This window comes from Rutilus rutilus, assembly GCF_951802725.1.
Source record: "Rutilus rutilus genome assembly, chromosome: 5".
NCBI classification, from domain to species: Eukaryota; Metazoa; Chordata; class Actinopteri; order Cypriniformes; family Leuciscidae; genus Rutilus; species Rutilus rutilus.
In genome coordinates this window covers 5,968,910-5,987,315 of record NC_140213.1, presented here as the reverse complement: position 1 = coordinate 5,987,315, position 18,406 = coordinate 5,968,910, and the positions used below count along the sequence as shown (strand labels likewise).

Here is an 18,406-nt window from a genome sequence, read left to right as displayed (position 1 = left end):
TCACCAATAGAGCAGAACATCAGGCACTTTCAGGATCCAATGTTTAATTTAACAGGAAATTACCATGATGTTCCTATGTAATATGTTGCATTTTCAAACCGGTTGGGATTCAAAATGCACAATGCGAATGATTAATATCTGCATTATTTTATAGTAATTCAGTTGTACCCAATAAATAAGTATCCAATAGGAATAATATTTCTATCATTAAAATTATTAAATATGTCACTTTGCTGTTGTCAAATTACTAATAGATCACCCCCGTGGAACTGAGCAATAGTTTGTCCCAAAACCATGTGACCTGCATCACATGATTGCATTGGCTGACATTTTAAAAACACACCGGTGAGTGGACTCTGATTTTCTTCAACATTTCTCTGATAATAGTGCATTTAATGAGAGTGCAAAATATAATAATAATAAAAAACAATGTGTGGGTGACCAAATAAGACAAGAATGTCAACTATGTTACCCGTCAACTATGTTACTAAGAAACATCAATGTTGCTCATGTTAGTCATAGACATGATTCACTATATATATTTATAGTTAACCCTATTTTTAAGTTATAGTTTATATATAACTGTACTTGTCATAGTTCAAAACAGTATAACTAACAATATACTGTTCAAAATTTTGGGGTCAGTAAACTTTTTTTTTTTAATGTTTTTGAAATAATTTAGTATATATATTTTTTTGTATTTCTGTGATACATTTTTTGAATCATAACTCAAGTCTTCAGTGTCACATAATAAATCATTCTAATTGATTTGGTGCTCAAGAAACATTTCGTATTAATATTATCAATGCTAATGTCTTCACATTATACATGATCCATTACTATGTAACAATCCATAATTTCCATGGTTTTGACAGATGTCGGCAGCAGAGAAACAGCGAAGATACCGGGCTCGGCGGGATGCTGATCCCTCAAGAAGGGCCCAATATTTAGAAAAGCAGAGAGAGGCATGGTACAGACTGATAAGACTAGGAAATGTGAAACCAATCGCAGAGTTGAGTGAGAGCGAGAAACAAAGCAAAAGAGACAAATGGAGAAAAGCCCAACAGAGAAGAAGACAAAAAAAGCAAATGCTAGAAAACATAATTACTTCAGCAGACAGCCCTGAATTTGACCAGACACCTGAAGAGTCAAGGTAGAAAGCTACGTTTATGTCCTTTTAAGAATTTTTTCATGTAGTCAATAATGTGTCTGATCAACAATGTTACTCACATCAACTATGTGACCCATTACTGTCAACTGTGTTTGTGTGTGTATTTTTTATATATGTATATATATATATATATATGTATACGTATATATGGTCACACTTTAGTTTAGGGTCCAATTCTCGCTATTAACTAACTATTAACTATGACTTTTGCCTCAATAAACTTCTAATGACTGCTTATTAATAGTAAGTAAGGTAGTTGTTAAGTTTAGGTATAGAGTAGGATTAAGGGATATAGAATATGGTCATGCAGAATAAGGCATTAAGGGGGAACTGAAACGAAATAGGAAGTAAAGGTGATATAACACATGTGTTATCATTGTTATTTGTGGTAGGAGACTTAAAAATGCTTAAGTCGTTACAAGGGGGGAAACAGTGATGTTAGTTTGTTGTTTTGTTACTAGGGCGCAGCCATCTTGAGCTTCAACGGTCCGTGACGTCGCTGGCATAGTAGGCTACCTTGACAGCTCCAGCAAAATGGCATCTCAAGAGCATGTGCTTTATAAGTACTAATAAAACAGCCAATATTCAAGTCATATGTGTGCTAATAAGCAGCTAGTTAATAGTGAGAATACACACACACACACGCAATTGACATTAACGGCTCACATAGTTGATGTGAGTAACAGTTGATATGGTAACACTAATTTTACAGTGTTCTTACATATTTTACATAAACTTTACTGTAATCCTTAACCCAGTATGTACGTTGTTAATAATACTTTTGTGTAATTACACTGTAACAACTGCATTAAAATATAGTGTGACCATATTTTTTTTAAATGACTTGAATGCTGTTTCTGACATGCAATACACTATTTTGCATATCCCATAGGTAGAACTAATATCATATCTGATGAAAATTATTTAGATGCAGACTTACGATTAAGAAAAATGTCGTTATTCATTCCGAGAGTCTGTCCAAAAATGTGAAATCTGAACATTTAATGTGTCTAAAATGCCCCCCAAAAAGAGTAATTAGCTTTTTGAAAACTGCTAATTTAATAGACTAGGTTTGGAGCACAGTTATTTTAGTATCACTGAGATACTATTATATAGTATGTTTTTAATTAGTTATAATTATTAAAAAAAATTCTGTTTTCATTTAAATTTTAGTTAAAGTTTTAGTAATTTTGTTGTGCGTTTTGTCATTCTTATTCGTTTTTGAAAAAATAATTCTATATTTTTTATTTATTTCTGTTTTAGGTAACTAAATGGAAATGAGAAATGTTGCCTTGGCAAGTAGCTGAAATAAAATAAGTTTATATTTAAGGTAAAGTTTATTTTATTTCATGTTACGAAAGTAAAAAAATAAATAAAAATGTTTTATGGTTTTAGTTAACTATAATAACCCTGTTTTGGAGACGCTGCCTGCCTGTGTGAGTGATGACGTGTGTGACAGGATTAAACCTTCACTCGCATCCCAGGCGCAGACACACGCACGCGCTCGGGGGCACGCGCATCACATGTAAAGCTCAGCTTGTGAATGTGAACGCGAGGATCCGCAGAGGAAGAGACTCTGACAGGTACTTCGCTTGAAGGCTGACCTGAATTTTGTTTTTTTGAGGCCTTTAGTGTTTTTGTCTCTGAAGGCTGACTGGCACTGATACCCTACTGGCGTTGAGATCTATATAGAAAGCCACTTAACGTTTGTTCGATAGATAGATAAGATAGTTTGTCCTTAGTGTTTTGTTTTATCATCAGTAAACGCGTCGAGAAAATTTAAGATTAAGTACTCGTATCCTGCTTTTCTCTGTTCACCTCGGTAAGTAGTGTTTGCAACATTTTATGACATGCTCTTTGTTTCAGTATGCTAACGTTACTTATGTTGTTAGGTTTTTATTTTTATTTTGGTCTTAAACGTTAACGTTACTTGTGTGTCGGATTGGTAAATCTTTCCTTTTCAGTTATCTTGTCTTTCCTCAACTTAATGGATGTACTTTCTTAAATAGTTTGAATATTAAATAATACCCATATATAGAAAAGTGTGTAATCTTAGCCTGCATGCTAAATCTGTACTGTGTATCACATATGGAACAAAAGCAACAGGTGACTGAACGTTTAGTTGAAGACACTTAACGTTAAACGTCTCCCTTTTTTAAACGTCCTGGTGTCAAATATGTAATAAAAAGATCAGTTATTATAACTTAATAATTCGATTTTTACGCGCTGAAATAAATCACACATGTAGCTAGCCTGTTAACGTTAGCTTGCTAGCTCATAGAGGCTGTCTTGGGTTTTTGGCCAGAGTTTGCTGTTGTAGGTTATGATTGATTTTCTAGGCTTTTCATGTGCAGTCGAATCTGCCTGACATGAATATGAAAGAAAAGCAAAGAGAAAACAGAAAGAACAGAGCTGTGTGTTGACTGACCATCAGCTGCTGGCCCCTGAGTGAAGTGAGCACAACAAAGAACTGCAGCATCTTCAGTCTTGTTCCTCACATCATGAGCGTGTAAATACTCTGACATTGGTTCCTCTCGTCTAGCTAGAAGAGAATAAATCTTTTTCAATGTCAAGGACAATTAAAACAATTAAGCTCTGTTAAGCTCTGTTAACCTAATTGAACACTTGATGTTGGTCTATCTATCTATCTATCTATCTATCTATCTATCTATCTATCTATCTATCTATCTATCTATCTATCTATCTATCTACCTATCTTGGATCAACACATTTTTTTGTAGGAGTCGAATGGCCTCTGTTGTTACAGTGAAGACAGAGAAGCGTCCTTCCCCCGACTCTGAGGATGGCGACACAGTGGCTAAGAAGGCTAGGTATGAAAACAGATGTTCATGTATTGCTTTGCTGCCAGCACATTCCTAAGGCGTGCCAAATATTATTCATTCATTGCAATCAGCCCCTGTTTGTTCATCTGTTCTGACAAACATGTTTTTACAAAGAACTTCCTGGTAAGGATGATATCACCCAGGCGTTTTTTTATTATTATTTTTATATCCGGTAACACTTAATAAGTTTTCATTAGTTAAAGGTGCTGTGAGCGATTTCTGAGAAACACTGTTGAAAGTGAATTGGACCAAGCAGCACAACACACTTGTAGCTAATCAGCAGTAGGGTAGTATCCCAGTATCCCTACCCATAAGTTATCCCTAATATCATAAGGAAATTATATGTGAAAAAGAATGATGTAGAAGCCCCTAACCCTTGTTGTAAGCCTAAACTTGAGATTAACTGTAAACCTATCCCTCAAATCTGATTGGTTGATTGGAATGTTGTTCCAGGATCAACAAGGATGTTGATCCAAGAACATGTTTTACTTGGTGAAATCCCGTTCACTAGAGTATTGCATGAGACAGATTTTGAAAGATGTTGTTGTGACTGTGAGGAGATAAACTAGTATCTAGTTCGCTCTTAAATATCAAAAATATGTATCCCCCCCGCACTTCAGAGATCTTGACTGTATCACTATGCAGATTAAAATTATACAACAGTTGACTCATACTGTACATTGAGTGCAACCCTATCAATGCATGATTTTCTCCAATTATTTAATTTTCATTTTTACATGAATTAACTGTACTCATCAAGCTCAAACTTTCAACTCTTATTACGCAAGTAAAAATGATTTAACAAATGTTTTTTTCTTTATTTTATGGTTTATATAAGTTTATCAGTAACAACAAACCCACAAGAAAAACCCAAATTAAATAGTCCCTTCTGAGTGACAGCTGAACGTACAATAGTCCACAAACATTACAAAATGTCTCATGAGTTTGATAGACCTCTTTTTACTGACTGTTTAAAAAAAGTCGGAAGTCAGTTTAAGCTGTGCATTTGTATACAGCTCTGCAGTGTAGTTTCATCCATATGCATGTCTCCTCTGACCTGACTACATTTCCTCCATCTCTGCTGACTATAGGAAGCTGTTGCCCAGCCTGAAGACCAAACGTGCCCCTGAGCTGGTGCTGGTGATCGGCACGGGGGTGAGTTCAGCTGTAGCTCCTCAGGTGCCCGCGCTGCGCTCCTGGAAAGGTCTGATCCAGGCGCTGCTAGATGCTGCCAATGACTTTGATCTGCTAGAGGAGGAAGAGAGCCGCCGCTTCCAGAAAAGTCTGCAAGAGGACAAGAACCTGGTGCACGTTGCTCATGACCTTATTCAGAAACTTTCACCGGTAAGAAAATTTCATAGGTTTTTCTTATACATGTTAAATAAAGAGTTAATCTTAAGTTTTTAAGTTTGAAGTGTTGATAGTACACTTACATGCATGCATTTGGCTAAAGCAACTCATGTTTCATTCACTTGATCAGTTTTTGCATTCTCTGGGAATCAAACCCATAACCTTGCAGTTGCTAGTGTTATACACTTTTTTTTTTTTTGAGCTACTGTACAATATGCTGGAGTAGATCTAGGGGTGTTAATTAATAGAGATTTTATTAGTGCTTATTTTAATGACACAGATTTCCCAAATCAATTTGATTTAGATTCACAAGCTCTTTATTTGATTCGATTCAGATTCAAATCCATTGTCAATATTTTTGGATATATTATATTGGCCATACAGTACGTTTTAGTATTACTTAACGAAAGCAGTCTCTCTACGAAAGCTGTAAACTATATAAAGAACCCTGTCTGTTGCCCCTTTTTACAAGATTTCATATGTCTTAAGTGTCTTCAGATTGTCTCTGAGAATCTGTAAAGTTTCAGATCAAAATACCCCACAAATTATGTATTATACTATGCCCAAAATGCCCCTTTTTAGTTAGAAGCAAAAACACACTGTTTTTGTGTGTGTGTCTTTAAATGTAAAGGAGCCACTGCTCCCCACCTCCCTTTACAGAAGAGGGCTGTGCCTTTACAGCTCGTGCTGCGGATACTCTGGCAATAAAACAACGAAACAGGAGAAACAGGATGAAGCCTTTCCATAGAACTCGCTATTGCATTTAAGTGTTCTGCATTACCAGTATTTTCTATGTAAATGCCCTAGACATTTTTTTTTCTCCCATTCAGGGCCATTCACACATACATTAACACACACAGTTTATGATTATTGGGGAATATAAAAATAGAAGTGGTTGGATCTTTACTAGGGGTGGCACGGTACATGAAAAAACATCCGAACCGTTCGGTTCGCTTGTCTCGGTTCGGAGCGTGTGTGCGTCGCACGCACCTCGTGCCTGTGCTAAATCATAAATCAGATGTATGTAGAATAACATTACGATGTCCAGCAATCGATTTAAATAGTACACTGGGTTTACTTACACATTTAATGACATCTACTCCACTATATGTTGTTTTTTCACGTGAATAAATACATAGATCGACTATTTCACGTATGTACTTTAATGGTCCAGTGGCAGAACTATGCCAAGCGTGTCATAGGTTCTGAGTTCTAACTCGTATATATATATATTTTTTTCTTTTTCATCAAAACCAATTGTTTATCAGTGGTTGTATATCAAGCAGGGACAGATTTGTGTGAATTTTGTTTTGTGATTTCACCGTAACGAATAGAGAGTCTCCTCAATGGATTGAAGCGCGCGTCCGAGTGAAGACTGTACGGCGTGTGCGCGAGCCACAAGAGAACACTGTATCAGCGCCACTGATCGCAGCGGCAACGAGCACTTTGATCACTTGATTAAAAAAAAACACATTTCAGCGCTAGATTGCTTCTTATTTAACAAACGAACGAAACATACTTTGGAGTTTTTATTTGTATTGGTACTTCCGTGCCGCGAGATGTTTCAAAAGTGGTGGGGACAATATCGACCCTGGCAAAAAGTGGTGGGGACATGTCCCACCCGCAAATTACGCCTATGATGACGAGACACGAGGAGAAATTGACAAAGAACTGTCCGACACAGCCCACGTAGCTCTCACTACAGATGGATGGACCTCCAGGGCCACTGAAAGTTTCCTCACGGTGACCGCTCACTATATTACTTCGGAATGGGAAATGAGAAGCTGCGTTTTGCAAACACGCCCCATTTATGAAATAAATAAATAAATAATTAGATATTTAAGCTATATATCATATGCTGAAGTAAATTTTTGGAGTGTTAAAGATTAAAAGAAAAAATAACAACACGAACCGTACAGAACCTAAAACCGTGACCCTAAAACCGTGATACGAACCGAACCGTGGGTTTTGTGAACAGTGCCACCCCTAATCTTTACCATTATAGGGTGGTTTTGTACACACACAACCAACACACATTTATGTTCAAACACCATGTAAAAGTGAATTTTGCATAATAGGTAGTACCCTTTAATATTACAGGTTAAAATTAACAACAGTCCAAATTGAATTGGTATTTATTTTTAGAAATATAAAGCACCCAAATAAAAACTTAGTTTAATTTAAATGTCTGCATTTGATTATATAATATACGAGCTGTAAACATTAAATGGCTTTCCTGAGGTAAATGTAACATTACATGACATTGTTTACAAGCCATTTTATTGACGTCTTTCCGTGGGAGAAAATCTGATTGAGTAATTACATGAGACATGATACATTTCAACAAGTTGTACTGTTTCTTTCAATATACCTTCTTATGTTTATTCATGTTTATTTTATGAACAAGGAATAACTAATAGTAAAGAGGAAGAGATGACGGTTCACAGCGATCTGTCACGCCACATTAAATGGCACAATTTTTTGTTTGTTTCAATTTCTTGATAAAATTGACAATTTGAAAGCTGAGACTTTTTTCTAATCCAAAGTTACAAAGCACCATGCTCATTACGATTATTGAATGGCCGGCGCACTACAAATAACACAACAGAAAACAGCATAGATAGAAAAATCTGTCTAGGGATTTAAAAATCAATATGAGTTCATCAAAATGAAGATCGATTAAAATTGACTATATTGTTAAACCAGCCTTAAAATCCTATGGCTTATACCATAAATTAGTAGTAAGTTTGTAAAGAAACACTTAAAATTTCCTGAGGGAAACAAACATGTTTAATTTTTTTTTTTTTGGTGGTGGTGGTGGGGTTAGTGAAAATGTTGGCAGGGTAAGAAAAAATCCTTACGGTTGAGCTCTGATCATGAGCACAATGCCAGGAAGTGCGTGAAAGAGCACAACTTTGAATTTGTCCATCGTTAGTCTGTTCCTTTCTCTCTGGCTAGAATGAGGTGTAGAGCCACGTGCCACCTGTGTTGTTGTTTTTGTCAACCTGTCAAAACAGCGCACAGTGATTTATCCCTGTTTTTCACTGTCAAGCTCTTATATCAATTGCATCCAAACCCACCAATGTGGCTAGAGGATTTAGATGGCATTAGGCCTGTGAAAGGGAGTTAGGTGATGAATTTCAATTCCAATGTTGGTGTTTCATCGCTTGGAATGGTTGTAGCTGAACAATCCACATCAACAAAAACAACTCTCCTAGAAAAACATCAGCCCTACAGTCTTTCACCATCCCAGTATATTTCCAAGCTAGGGTAAGTAATTTCAGAGAGGCTAGCAATAGCGAGCTAGCTTTGAAAGCATAAGATCCCACCCTCCCTTTCAGAGCGTCTCCAAAGCCACACCTCCTCCAAAACACATGAACGCACACAGCCAGAGCAAAGTCTGCAAAGCCTCACGAGAGACTACGTTAAATTACCTCGTCTCAAAGAACATAACATTACAATAATAATGAACTTAAACAACTTGCAGAGCTCATTCGTATAAATCCGAGTCTTCACAGCTATTATTTACGTTCCAAAACTGATTGTGTTTAACTGAATACTTGAAATTTGGTGTGTATTTGACTGTTTAAACGCAGCACAAGCTGTTTGAGACTGAGAGCCGGGTTGTGCGCTCCACTTATATATAGATCAGTGGTGTGAGTGTGTAACCTGCGGGAAAGACTAAAATTAGGGGCAAAATACAAGCACTATTTAACCGGAGCGTATGAGACGAGTGAGTTAGAGGGGGCAGATGTGTGTCACTTCGCCGTCGTTTGCCTGTGCCGATGTGAGACTGACCGACCGTTCACTGGTCCGGGCCGATCAAGCGGAAAACCAGCCGATTCTGATCCCTGGCCGGTCGATCGGTGCAGCTCTATCTCATAATTACGGTTATGACATGGTGTGAACGTAGCATAAGCTCAGTGTTTTGGTTCAGGAGGAACTGTACGCCGCCCGGTGACTGTGTCTACAACTCTGCGTAGCCTTACAGAACACTCTGATGACGTGTGATGTCTGCGTGAGCAGGGTGTGCGGATGTATGGAAATATACTGTATGTTGACTGGTAGGTAGGACATCCTATCATTGCATTGGGACCGAATGCAATGATTGGACGAAAACTTTTTTGGGTCCTGAGACTTCCACAGAAGATGTGGATCAGGGTGTGAAGAGAGTTTCAACCAGTTTAACAAAAAGTGTTTATGTAAAACATCGCCTACCCAAACTTTAAGGTCTCAAATCTCCACAGGCCTTTTAATGGTTTAACCTACTTGTGAGTTTTGAGCCTTAAGTGAGCAGAGCAGATCCTAGTGAATCAAATGAACTGTTGGAGTTCAGCGCAGAAAATTAGGCTAATCTGAACATACATCCAGGATTCACACCTCAAGAACAACAGGCCACTGCTAGACAATAATCCAGTCAGCTTTTGCGTTATATATTTCTTTAGTTAGGCATGCTTTGTAATGCTCGCTGCAAGTCGGAGGATGCCAGTCAAAAATAAACATTAACATGTTTGAGCATGAAAGTCATGGTTCAGACGCTATCGAGTTACTGCATGTGCTGATAAGCACAAAAAAGTCCAAAACCTTCCAAATATGATTGTTCATCTACTTTCTCAGTGCTTGTTGCTCAATGCTGTTATTTTTCACTGACTACCTAAATCAGGGCTCCAGACAAATAAATCAATAGATAACATTGAATTTTACATGAATGAAACAAGGCTGTGAGGGATAGATTTACAGTCTTAATAATGTCATGTGCTGTATTCTAGATCACATGTCATTCTAAAAACTTTCAAAGCTTTTTGTCTGCTGAAAGTTTTTTGGAAAGATGTTTCATCAAATGAACAATCTGTATGTTTTTAAACAACAGGTACAATCCACTGAACACACTTTACTTCTATCCATCAGCCTCATTTTCATTCCTGTCAATAATGAAATATGCACTACACTGACTATAGACTTTAAACCGCTGCCACGTGTTTTTTTAGTTTTTTTAAGGTGTAACAAGAATAAACTGGCATTTACACTTTTACAACACTTATTTTCAGTCATCCTGCCGTGTGTATGTCTCTACCCTCCTTTTACAACATTTTCATTCATTTTTTCCCACTGAAACTTTGATGCGTAACGTCTCATTTTGTCAACACAACAAGTGAAGTCATAGGCAACTCTTCACAGAACACGCAAGTAAAAAGACATTACATGCACGTTTTTAATTCATAACGTGTACATTTAAATAGTCTTAGGCCCTTTAAATCTCGTTTGCGTGGTTTACATCTGTTTAGCACTGACCAAATGTGATCAGACAACCGAGACGGATTTTAATACCAGGTGTAAACAGTTAAAAGACACCTACACCTCTAAGATCAGAGGCATTAGTTCACAGCAGGTGTGGAGGTGCTGATAATTAGCCTTCTTCCTGAGAAAGTGGATTCTGCAAGCTATTCATAGCAGCCTCTCTCTCTCTCTGCTTTTCCATGTGCCTCGGCCAAGCTCAGAGAATGAATTCAGCTCAGTGTAATGAGATTGAGTATGACCAGGACAAGGGCACTGCTGTCAGAACTACTCTATTCTCAGCGCTCTCTACACAATCTCTCATACTTTCCAGTGTTTGAAATCAAATCATGTACAGTGTCTAATTAACACTTTACTGACTGAAATGGAAGTCACTGTAATGACTGAAGTACTTCTGTTTCTTTTGAGATTCCCCAGATAATGTATAAATCAAGCTAATTTAATTGCCTACAATTTTAGCTTAAATATATTAATTAAGTACTTGGTTTCTTGTATTGTGTCCCTCAAAGATGATAATGTTTATATTCCCTTCTAAAAGCAGGCTATGTAACGTTGTCGTACACTCCAAAAAGAGTCATTTAAATAGACCTGAAGTTGTTTTGTTTTTCCAAACATCTCAGATTTCTTTTTCACCTCTTGTGTTTTCTGTAGCGGACGGGAAATGTACGCTCCACCTTTTTTAAGGACTGCCTCTACGAGGTGTTTGATGACCTGGAGTGTAAGATGGAGAACGTTGGGAAGCATCTCCTCCGCTCTGTGCTGCAGTTGATGGAGAGCGGTGCTCTGGTCCTCACCACCAACTTTGACAACCTGTTAGAGATCTACGCTGCCCACCAAGGGACCAAGCTGGAGTCTTTGGATCTCACAGATGAGAAGAAGGTACCTGTTATGTTTCCTTAAGAACTTTAAAGTATAAATTAGCTGAATAAGCATTACAGATCAGACGGCCCTATTAGGCGCTTACAATGTTTTAAATTTGAATAGTAAAGGAGGTCTAAATATTTTTTGATTTGGATTCAGTCAATGCATAAATGTAGCATCAATGAAAGAAGATACTTGATTAATCTAAACCAGTGTTTGCCAAGTGAACAGTTTAATAAGTAAAAAATCCCACGGCACACCACCAAGCATTAAAATAACAAAATTGCACAAACATGCTTTGCTTCAAATGGCATATTAAAACTGGATATTATATTTAAAGTAGTAGGCTACTCACACTTAATGTGAAACTTGAGCTCAAGTCAGATATGAACACAAAAAGGTAAAATAGGTAGCTATATCAGGGCTCCAGACTAGATCAAATGGTCGCATTTTGCAACCCCTTTTCCTGTCGGTGCGACTTTGCCCAACTGATAAGAGCTGCCATTTCTGTTGCATGTGAGAAAAATCAAACGGCAAATGAAAACGCAACGAAACCGCACTTTTAATTTGAGCTGCACAGCACGGACCGTTAATCAGTTCAGAACAATAATCGACAATCCAGTGCGAGCTCAGAACAGGTTTTCGAGTCGTTCTCGATCACGCGACACCGTGTCTACTAGGGCTGTATTCTCCCAGTCGATTAGTTGATTATTTGGTCGATACGTTCTGGCTCGACCAAAATTCTGATTGGTCGATTTTTTGCCGCGTTCATTTCATCAGGTGGAAAGCACTAATTGCTAATGGGGGTGTTTTCAGAGCACCGCTGTTTCACAGGTATCAGTCTGTCTTCAGAATACCCCCCTTGTTTTCACTTCTTTTGGATTAGCCCAACCCACCGGAGAAGAGCGACAGATTGAAGAAAGTAGGCTACTAGAAGGTTTGCTGAATATTATTTATTTAATTGTGAGAGCGTTTAATTCATAGTCAGTCAGTCCTCTTCTACCATGTCAACAAAGACATCGGCAGTATTTTTTTAAAAGTTAATAGTCTATTCGTGTCTCAGCCGCGAAGTTGAGCTCCTATGTTCAGCGGCCTGTGCGAGCTGCACAGAGCGGCTGAAATGATAGTGTCTGTCAGTTGTTATAATACATATGACAAAAACAATTGTCTAAATTATGTTGCATATTCCTCAAAAGTTCTTGTGATGATATCACTAGTTGACAACATAGTACTATTTTCGGAAATCATAGGCTATGATATTGCGCAGGTGCACGTGATGCAACGCTGTCAGAGCCGACAGACTCGTGTGTCAGACTGATTTCAGTGCAAAATGATTTGGTCAAAAACGATTTAATATACTGCAAATAGCCTACTAGTTTTTTATGTTTATTTATAATGCATTTAGGCGGACAAGGCTACCAAGTACTGCGCAGTGCGCAGCTAATTAATTGAAAGTTTTTGTTTTTTTTACATAATTTTTAGTCGAAAATTTCAGGCCTTCTGTCGACCAAGATTTTCTTTGGTTGATTACAGCCATAGTGTCTACACAGTGCTGAAAGATCCGGTGAGAAAACATTGGAATTCACTGCAGTATTAATAAAATCGCATCAAGATCTAGTGAGAGGCATTCAAATTCAGCGCAGAATTCTCTTATAAACCACACAGATATCAGATCAAAAAGCACAAACCAGGCTTTTCAGTCTACAAATCACCAACTCTCACCATGGATTTAATGTAGTAACGCTAACTGTAACCATGGTATCGTGGCAGGAATAGGCGAATGCTTTTACATTATTCATTTCAGGGTTCGTACAACCTTTTGAGACAGAAATTCAAGCACTTTTCAAGGACTTTATTGTGCTTCACACTTTTTCCAGCACTTCATTCAAAGCTCTAAATAGTATCCAGTTTAAATGTTATTTTTAATGTGATTACCAAAAACATTATTTGTTCATCAATAATAGATTGTCCCCATTTGTAAAACTAAAAGTTTCAAGATGTAGGAAAACGAACACGTGGCAAACAAACACTTTTATTTTATTTTTATAAAAAAGAAGTGCCAGTAGCACTTATTGGCTTATTAGCCATTTCGACTCCCTAATAAAGTTTTTTTTTTTATTGATTTATCACGTTTTGCTTTTAAATTGATCCCTATTATAAAATATCAAATCATTAAGAAATAAATTATCAAAGTTTGACACTCTTTGTACTTAAGTATGAAGTAGGAAAAGTCACAGTCTCATGAAAAAATGACTTTAAATTGCAAAGAATTACACAGAAAGTAAGTAAAGAGCACTCCTTTTATAATCAATGAAGCTGTCTGTCAGTTCAGTATGAGACCATCGAAGAACAATGGTACATTAAGAGTAGAATATAATAGAAAATAAAAAATGTTCCCTATAAATCTTAGGTTGTTGTTAAAAGTTAATTTTATCTGCATCTCAACTCAAGCTCAATGCTTTACTGTCAATGTGCATTTCCAAGAAATAAACATGTAGTATTATTAGTAACGACCCTTATTAATGCAACGATAGTACATTTATTAGTAAATTGCCTTTATGATTAACAATCCCCCCCCTCAGCGCTACCAAATCAGGTGGCAGGTCATTGGGATCTCAAAGTCCATCGGCAATGTGACATCATATAGGGCGCAATTATTTAGTCTATGAATTGCATTGTTATGTTGCTGAGTGGAATTCCCCTCGGAGATAAATCAGTCACTGGCAGATACAAAAAAACATCTGAAGAAGAGACCATGAAGACTTGTAGAATAATACTTATCATCAGATCACTAAAAATAATGAAATCAATTTGTGAAATTATGTTCTTCAGATGTCCAGGGCACTGGGTTCATCTCTGTTTGCTTTTGGCCATAAATTTCCTTCAGCACAAAGCAGTGAAAGCTTCAGCTATTAGCCATAAAATCAGCCTTATGGTCCCCGGGCCAAGCGTCATGTAGTGCATTAGTGCATGTAGGCTCTACAGCAGCTCACCTGAAGGGCCCTCTGAAACACAAGTGACTGCATGTTCAGTTCTCTGTCTTTATTAATCAGGCCGTGTGTGGTTTTCCATAGTGTGGCCTTTAGGCTGGGTGTTTATGCACCTTTTCCATCAGACGCCTCTTGATTAGAACCCACAGTCATTAAAAGCAGCTGGACCCAGTGGGAACCGGATTGGGATCAGTGGAGTATGAAATGCTGCGGTGTGCATGTGTGTGCAGGTTCTGGAGTGGGCTCAGGAGAAGAGAAGACTAAGTGTACTCCATATTCACGGTGTTTACACCAACCCCAGTGGTATTGTACTGCATCCTGCGGGCTACCAGAATGTTCTGAGGAACACAGAAGTCATGGTGAGTAAATGTTTTCTGCTCTCAGGAGAAAATAAAGCTGAACCACTGGAAGTTGATAATTCACTGGGGTGGAGAACACAGTGAACCAAAGCATTCTGGCCCGAAGAGATACTCCCTTTTGTAGCAGTTTTTGTTGTTCTCTGTCCAGTCCTTGAGTGGGAAGGAAGTTATTTTGATTGAAGATTATGAGGGCACATTAAATATTAAATAAAAAAACATTATGTTCACAGATAAATAATTTATAATAATAATAATAAAAATTGATTTCATGCTGGCTTTAACATTTGAAAATGCAGAACTTAAGACAACCATAAATATTAGCATTGTAATTTTACAGTTCTAATGAAAATATATATTTTTTCTTAAATCCTGTATTTTTATTTTAAAGATAATTATTACAATAGTAAAAATTCTTTCGTTTTTTAGTAATTTTTATATTTGTATTTATTATTATTATTAAATAGCCATATTGATACATAATCACAATATTTTACTTAAATTGTGCTCCCCTAAAAAATAAAAAATGTAAAGTAAAAAAAACGTAAGTAATTCAGCATTTTTAAAATTTAAGTATTTCAAACAAAATGTAGTAACATTTGCTTATTATTTGAAAAACTTCATGAGTCATGTGCTGAGATTAACTTACATAATAAAAAAAAAAAATGAATTGCAATAATTTATGAATTAATAATTCATGATATACATAAATACTTTTTACCTTGAAAGATGTTTAATGTTTTTTGGAAATAAACTTTTATTGAAAATGCCATAAACGTTTTTTCAAAACCAAATGAAATCATCATGAACTTTTTTTTGTCTGTTATTTCTCGGTGATTTCTCCTTAGAATGTCACTCAATAACGTCAGTTCTAATATTGTTTTTGCAGAGAGAGATCCAGAAACTCTACGAAACCAAGTCTTTTGTGTTCCTGGGCTGCGGGAGGACAGTGGACGACACCACCTTCCAGGCACTGTTTCTCGAGGCGGTCAAACACAAGTCTGACCTTGAGCATTTCATGCTGGTGCGGCGAGAGGACGTGGGCGAATTCAAAAAGCTTCGAGATAACATGCTGGACAAAGGCATCAAGGTCATCTCGTACGGCAACGAATACGCCGACCTGCCGGAGTACTTCGAGCGGCTGGCCAATGAGATCTGCAACCGCGATGTGGACCGGGACGTAGTGACCAACGGTTGGGGTAAGCTCGGGCTTCACTTTTAAGACACATTACATACAATATTTGAGGTTTTTCACCTTTTCATTTGCTTGGTTCGTTCAGGATCTCCCGTCTCACAAGGCGAAGAAAGTCAAAATGGCTTTACGACCCAGAAAAACCTCCTGCAAGGTTAGGACAGCTTTCGTGTTGTTGCCTGGCTTGCATGCTAAAGGCAATTTGGCCATTTGACTGGAGCATGGCGACGCCTTTTTCCCTCCTTTTCCCTCCTTTCCTTAAATGCTTGCTTCTAGAACAAAAGAATCATAGACCTGAACGCAGCACAAGGGCTTCTGTTGTTGTTTTAAACTCACTACACCTTTCCACTGTCCTCTTCTGCACTTGAGCCCATGTGCGCTGTGGCTTCCTGTGATGAAATCAGCTGATGCTTCTGTTGTAATGAGATCTTCTTCCTGTCTCTCTGTCCAGACTACCACTCGTGACACAAGTGGCAGTCTTGAGAACATATCCACAGCTCCGCCGCACAGGTCTGGTATGACCAGATCTCCACGCACAACAGACTCCTTTCTCATACTTAAACCGAGCGCCGTCAGTACCGGTTCGCTTCACACGGGACAGGCGTCTGTAAAAACACCACCAGGCAAACTGTGAACTCCTGCAACTCAGAAAATGTTTCATGAAACTCTTCATGTGAGTGAAGGAGGAATTTGTGGCTTTTTTTTTTTATGTGGTATTTGAAGTGTGGACCAAGAATGATGTTCAGGGCCAGTCTGATCTTAAACACGAGCGGTCAATTATAGTGGTTTCTCAATTCCCATTGTTCACATCATCAAATGCACCAGCAATATTTAATTAGTGACTGAACCTCACAAAATAAATGTCCATGGGCATTTTTCATCCCAAAATTAAAAGGGAAATAAAAAACATTAAAAAAAAAACATATCACGCTTACACACACTATATAGTACACACTACTGGTCAAAAGTTTGGAATAATTATGTTGTTGTTGGTTTTTTTTTAAGTCACAAAGGCTTTTATTTTTATTTTATTTGTTTTGCAAAATACAATATATAGTAATACTATGAAATATTACAATTTAAAAGAATTTTCTATTGTAATATATTTTAAAATGTAATTTATTCCTGTGATCAAAGCTGAATTTTCAGCATCATTACTCCAGTCTTCAGTGCCACACGATCCTTTAATTAAGCAAGGATTCATTAAATTGATCAAAAGTGACAGTAAACACATTTATTATGTTACAAAAGATTTAAATTCAAAGAAATGCTGTTCTTTTGAACTTTGTATTCGTCAAAGAATTCTGAAAAAAGTTTCATGTTTTTCATAAAAATAAGCAGCACTGTTTTTAACGTTGATGATAATAATAACCATTATTAATGTAGTGTATTATAACAATTTCTGAAGGATCATGTAAAGACTGGAATAATGATGCTGAAAATCCAGCTTTGCATCACAGAATAAATTACATTTTAAAAGAAAAGTTCCGAATTTCACAATATTACTGTTTTTACTGTATTTTTCATTTAAAAAAAATGCCATGGTGAGCATAATCTTTCCAAACCATGACAAAAAAATCTTTATTCCACACTTTTAACCTGTAGTTTGTGTATATGTTAATTGGTTGAAATATGACTCAGGGCATTTCTTTTACAACTAAATCTGCATTTCAGCTTCCATGAATCTACTTGAACCTGTCACGAGACTGAGGATAATGATATAATGCCATCATTCCTCTCAAGCCACACAACTTTCAATATATTTTATTGCACTTGGACAGTTAGTTCCCATTTATAGTCTTAAAGGTATAGTGGAGGATTTTCTTTTTCCGGGTGGATCATCAAGACTATTGGTCCTCCTAGTTGTCAATCATTCTGGTGATATGTTTACGTAAGGCCGTCGTACGTGCTCGTCCCTAGGTAGTTTTCACTTTCTGCGCATGCGCACTTTCAGGTGTATGTGTGTGGTGAGCTACGGTTTCAGCCATTCATTGAAGCTCGCCCGTTCTCACCGGGTTTTTTCAAAATGTCTGAGGGTCGCAAGAGAAAAAGTGTCTACGAATTGTATGACAAGAAGAGAAAGGCCTCTGAAGAAAGAAACAAGACCAGAGTGTTTTTGGGAGAATATTTCACACGCTGGTGTGCGCTAAAAGCACAGGTTGGGTTTCCCACTGATGCCTCAGTCGCAAAGTTTCTACTCGACAGGTAAAGTTTGGCATGCTATTTGGAGAAATCCATTTAAAATCACTGCTAGTAAAAGTTAATGTAAGCTATGATTAGCGATGCTAGCCCTGGCACAAGTCACGCACTAGGCTCGTGCACACGTTTAATAGACGTTCCCTCTCGGG

The 18,406-nt window shown here is 37.3% G+C and overlaps 1 protein-coding gene across 5 annotated transcripts; it reads left to right on the top strand.

The window, feature by feature from the left end:
- The first annotated feature begins 81 nt into the window (after window positions 1-81).
- fam118b (family with sequence similarity 118 member B) lies at window positions 82-16,955 on the top strand. Of its 5 annotated transcripts, XM_084409575.1 has the most exons (11): window positions 82-345; window positions 876-1,153; window positions 2,435-2,501; window positions 2,656-2,754; window positions 3,913-4,002; window positions 5,106-5,358; window positions 11,311-11,538; window positions 14,741-14,869; window positions 15,756-16,065; window positions 16,147-16,212; window positions 16,510-16,955. In XM_084409575.1, the coding sequence occupies exons 5-11, from the start codon at window positions 3,920-3,922 to the stop codon at window positions 16,521-16,523; spliced, it is 1,083 nt and encodes a 360-aa protein (XP_084265701.1). In that variant the 5' UTR covers window positions 82-345; window positions 876-1,153; window positions 2,435-2,501; window positions 2,656-2,754; window positions 3,913-3,919; the 3' UTR covers window positions 16,524-16,955. The 5 variants fall into 5 exon arrangements, with proteins under 5 accessions (XP_084265701.1, XP_084265697.1, XP_084265698.1 ...); XM_084409572.1 differs by lacking the exon at window positions 2,435-2,501 and having other exon boundaries at window positions 311-345; window positions 2,567-2,754; XM_084409571.1 differs by lacking the exons at window positions 2,435-2,501; window positions 2,656-2,754 and having other exon boundaries at window positions 257-345.
- Window positions 16,956-18,406: the final 1,451 nt, after the last annotated feature.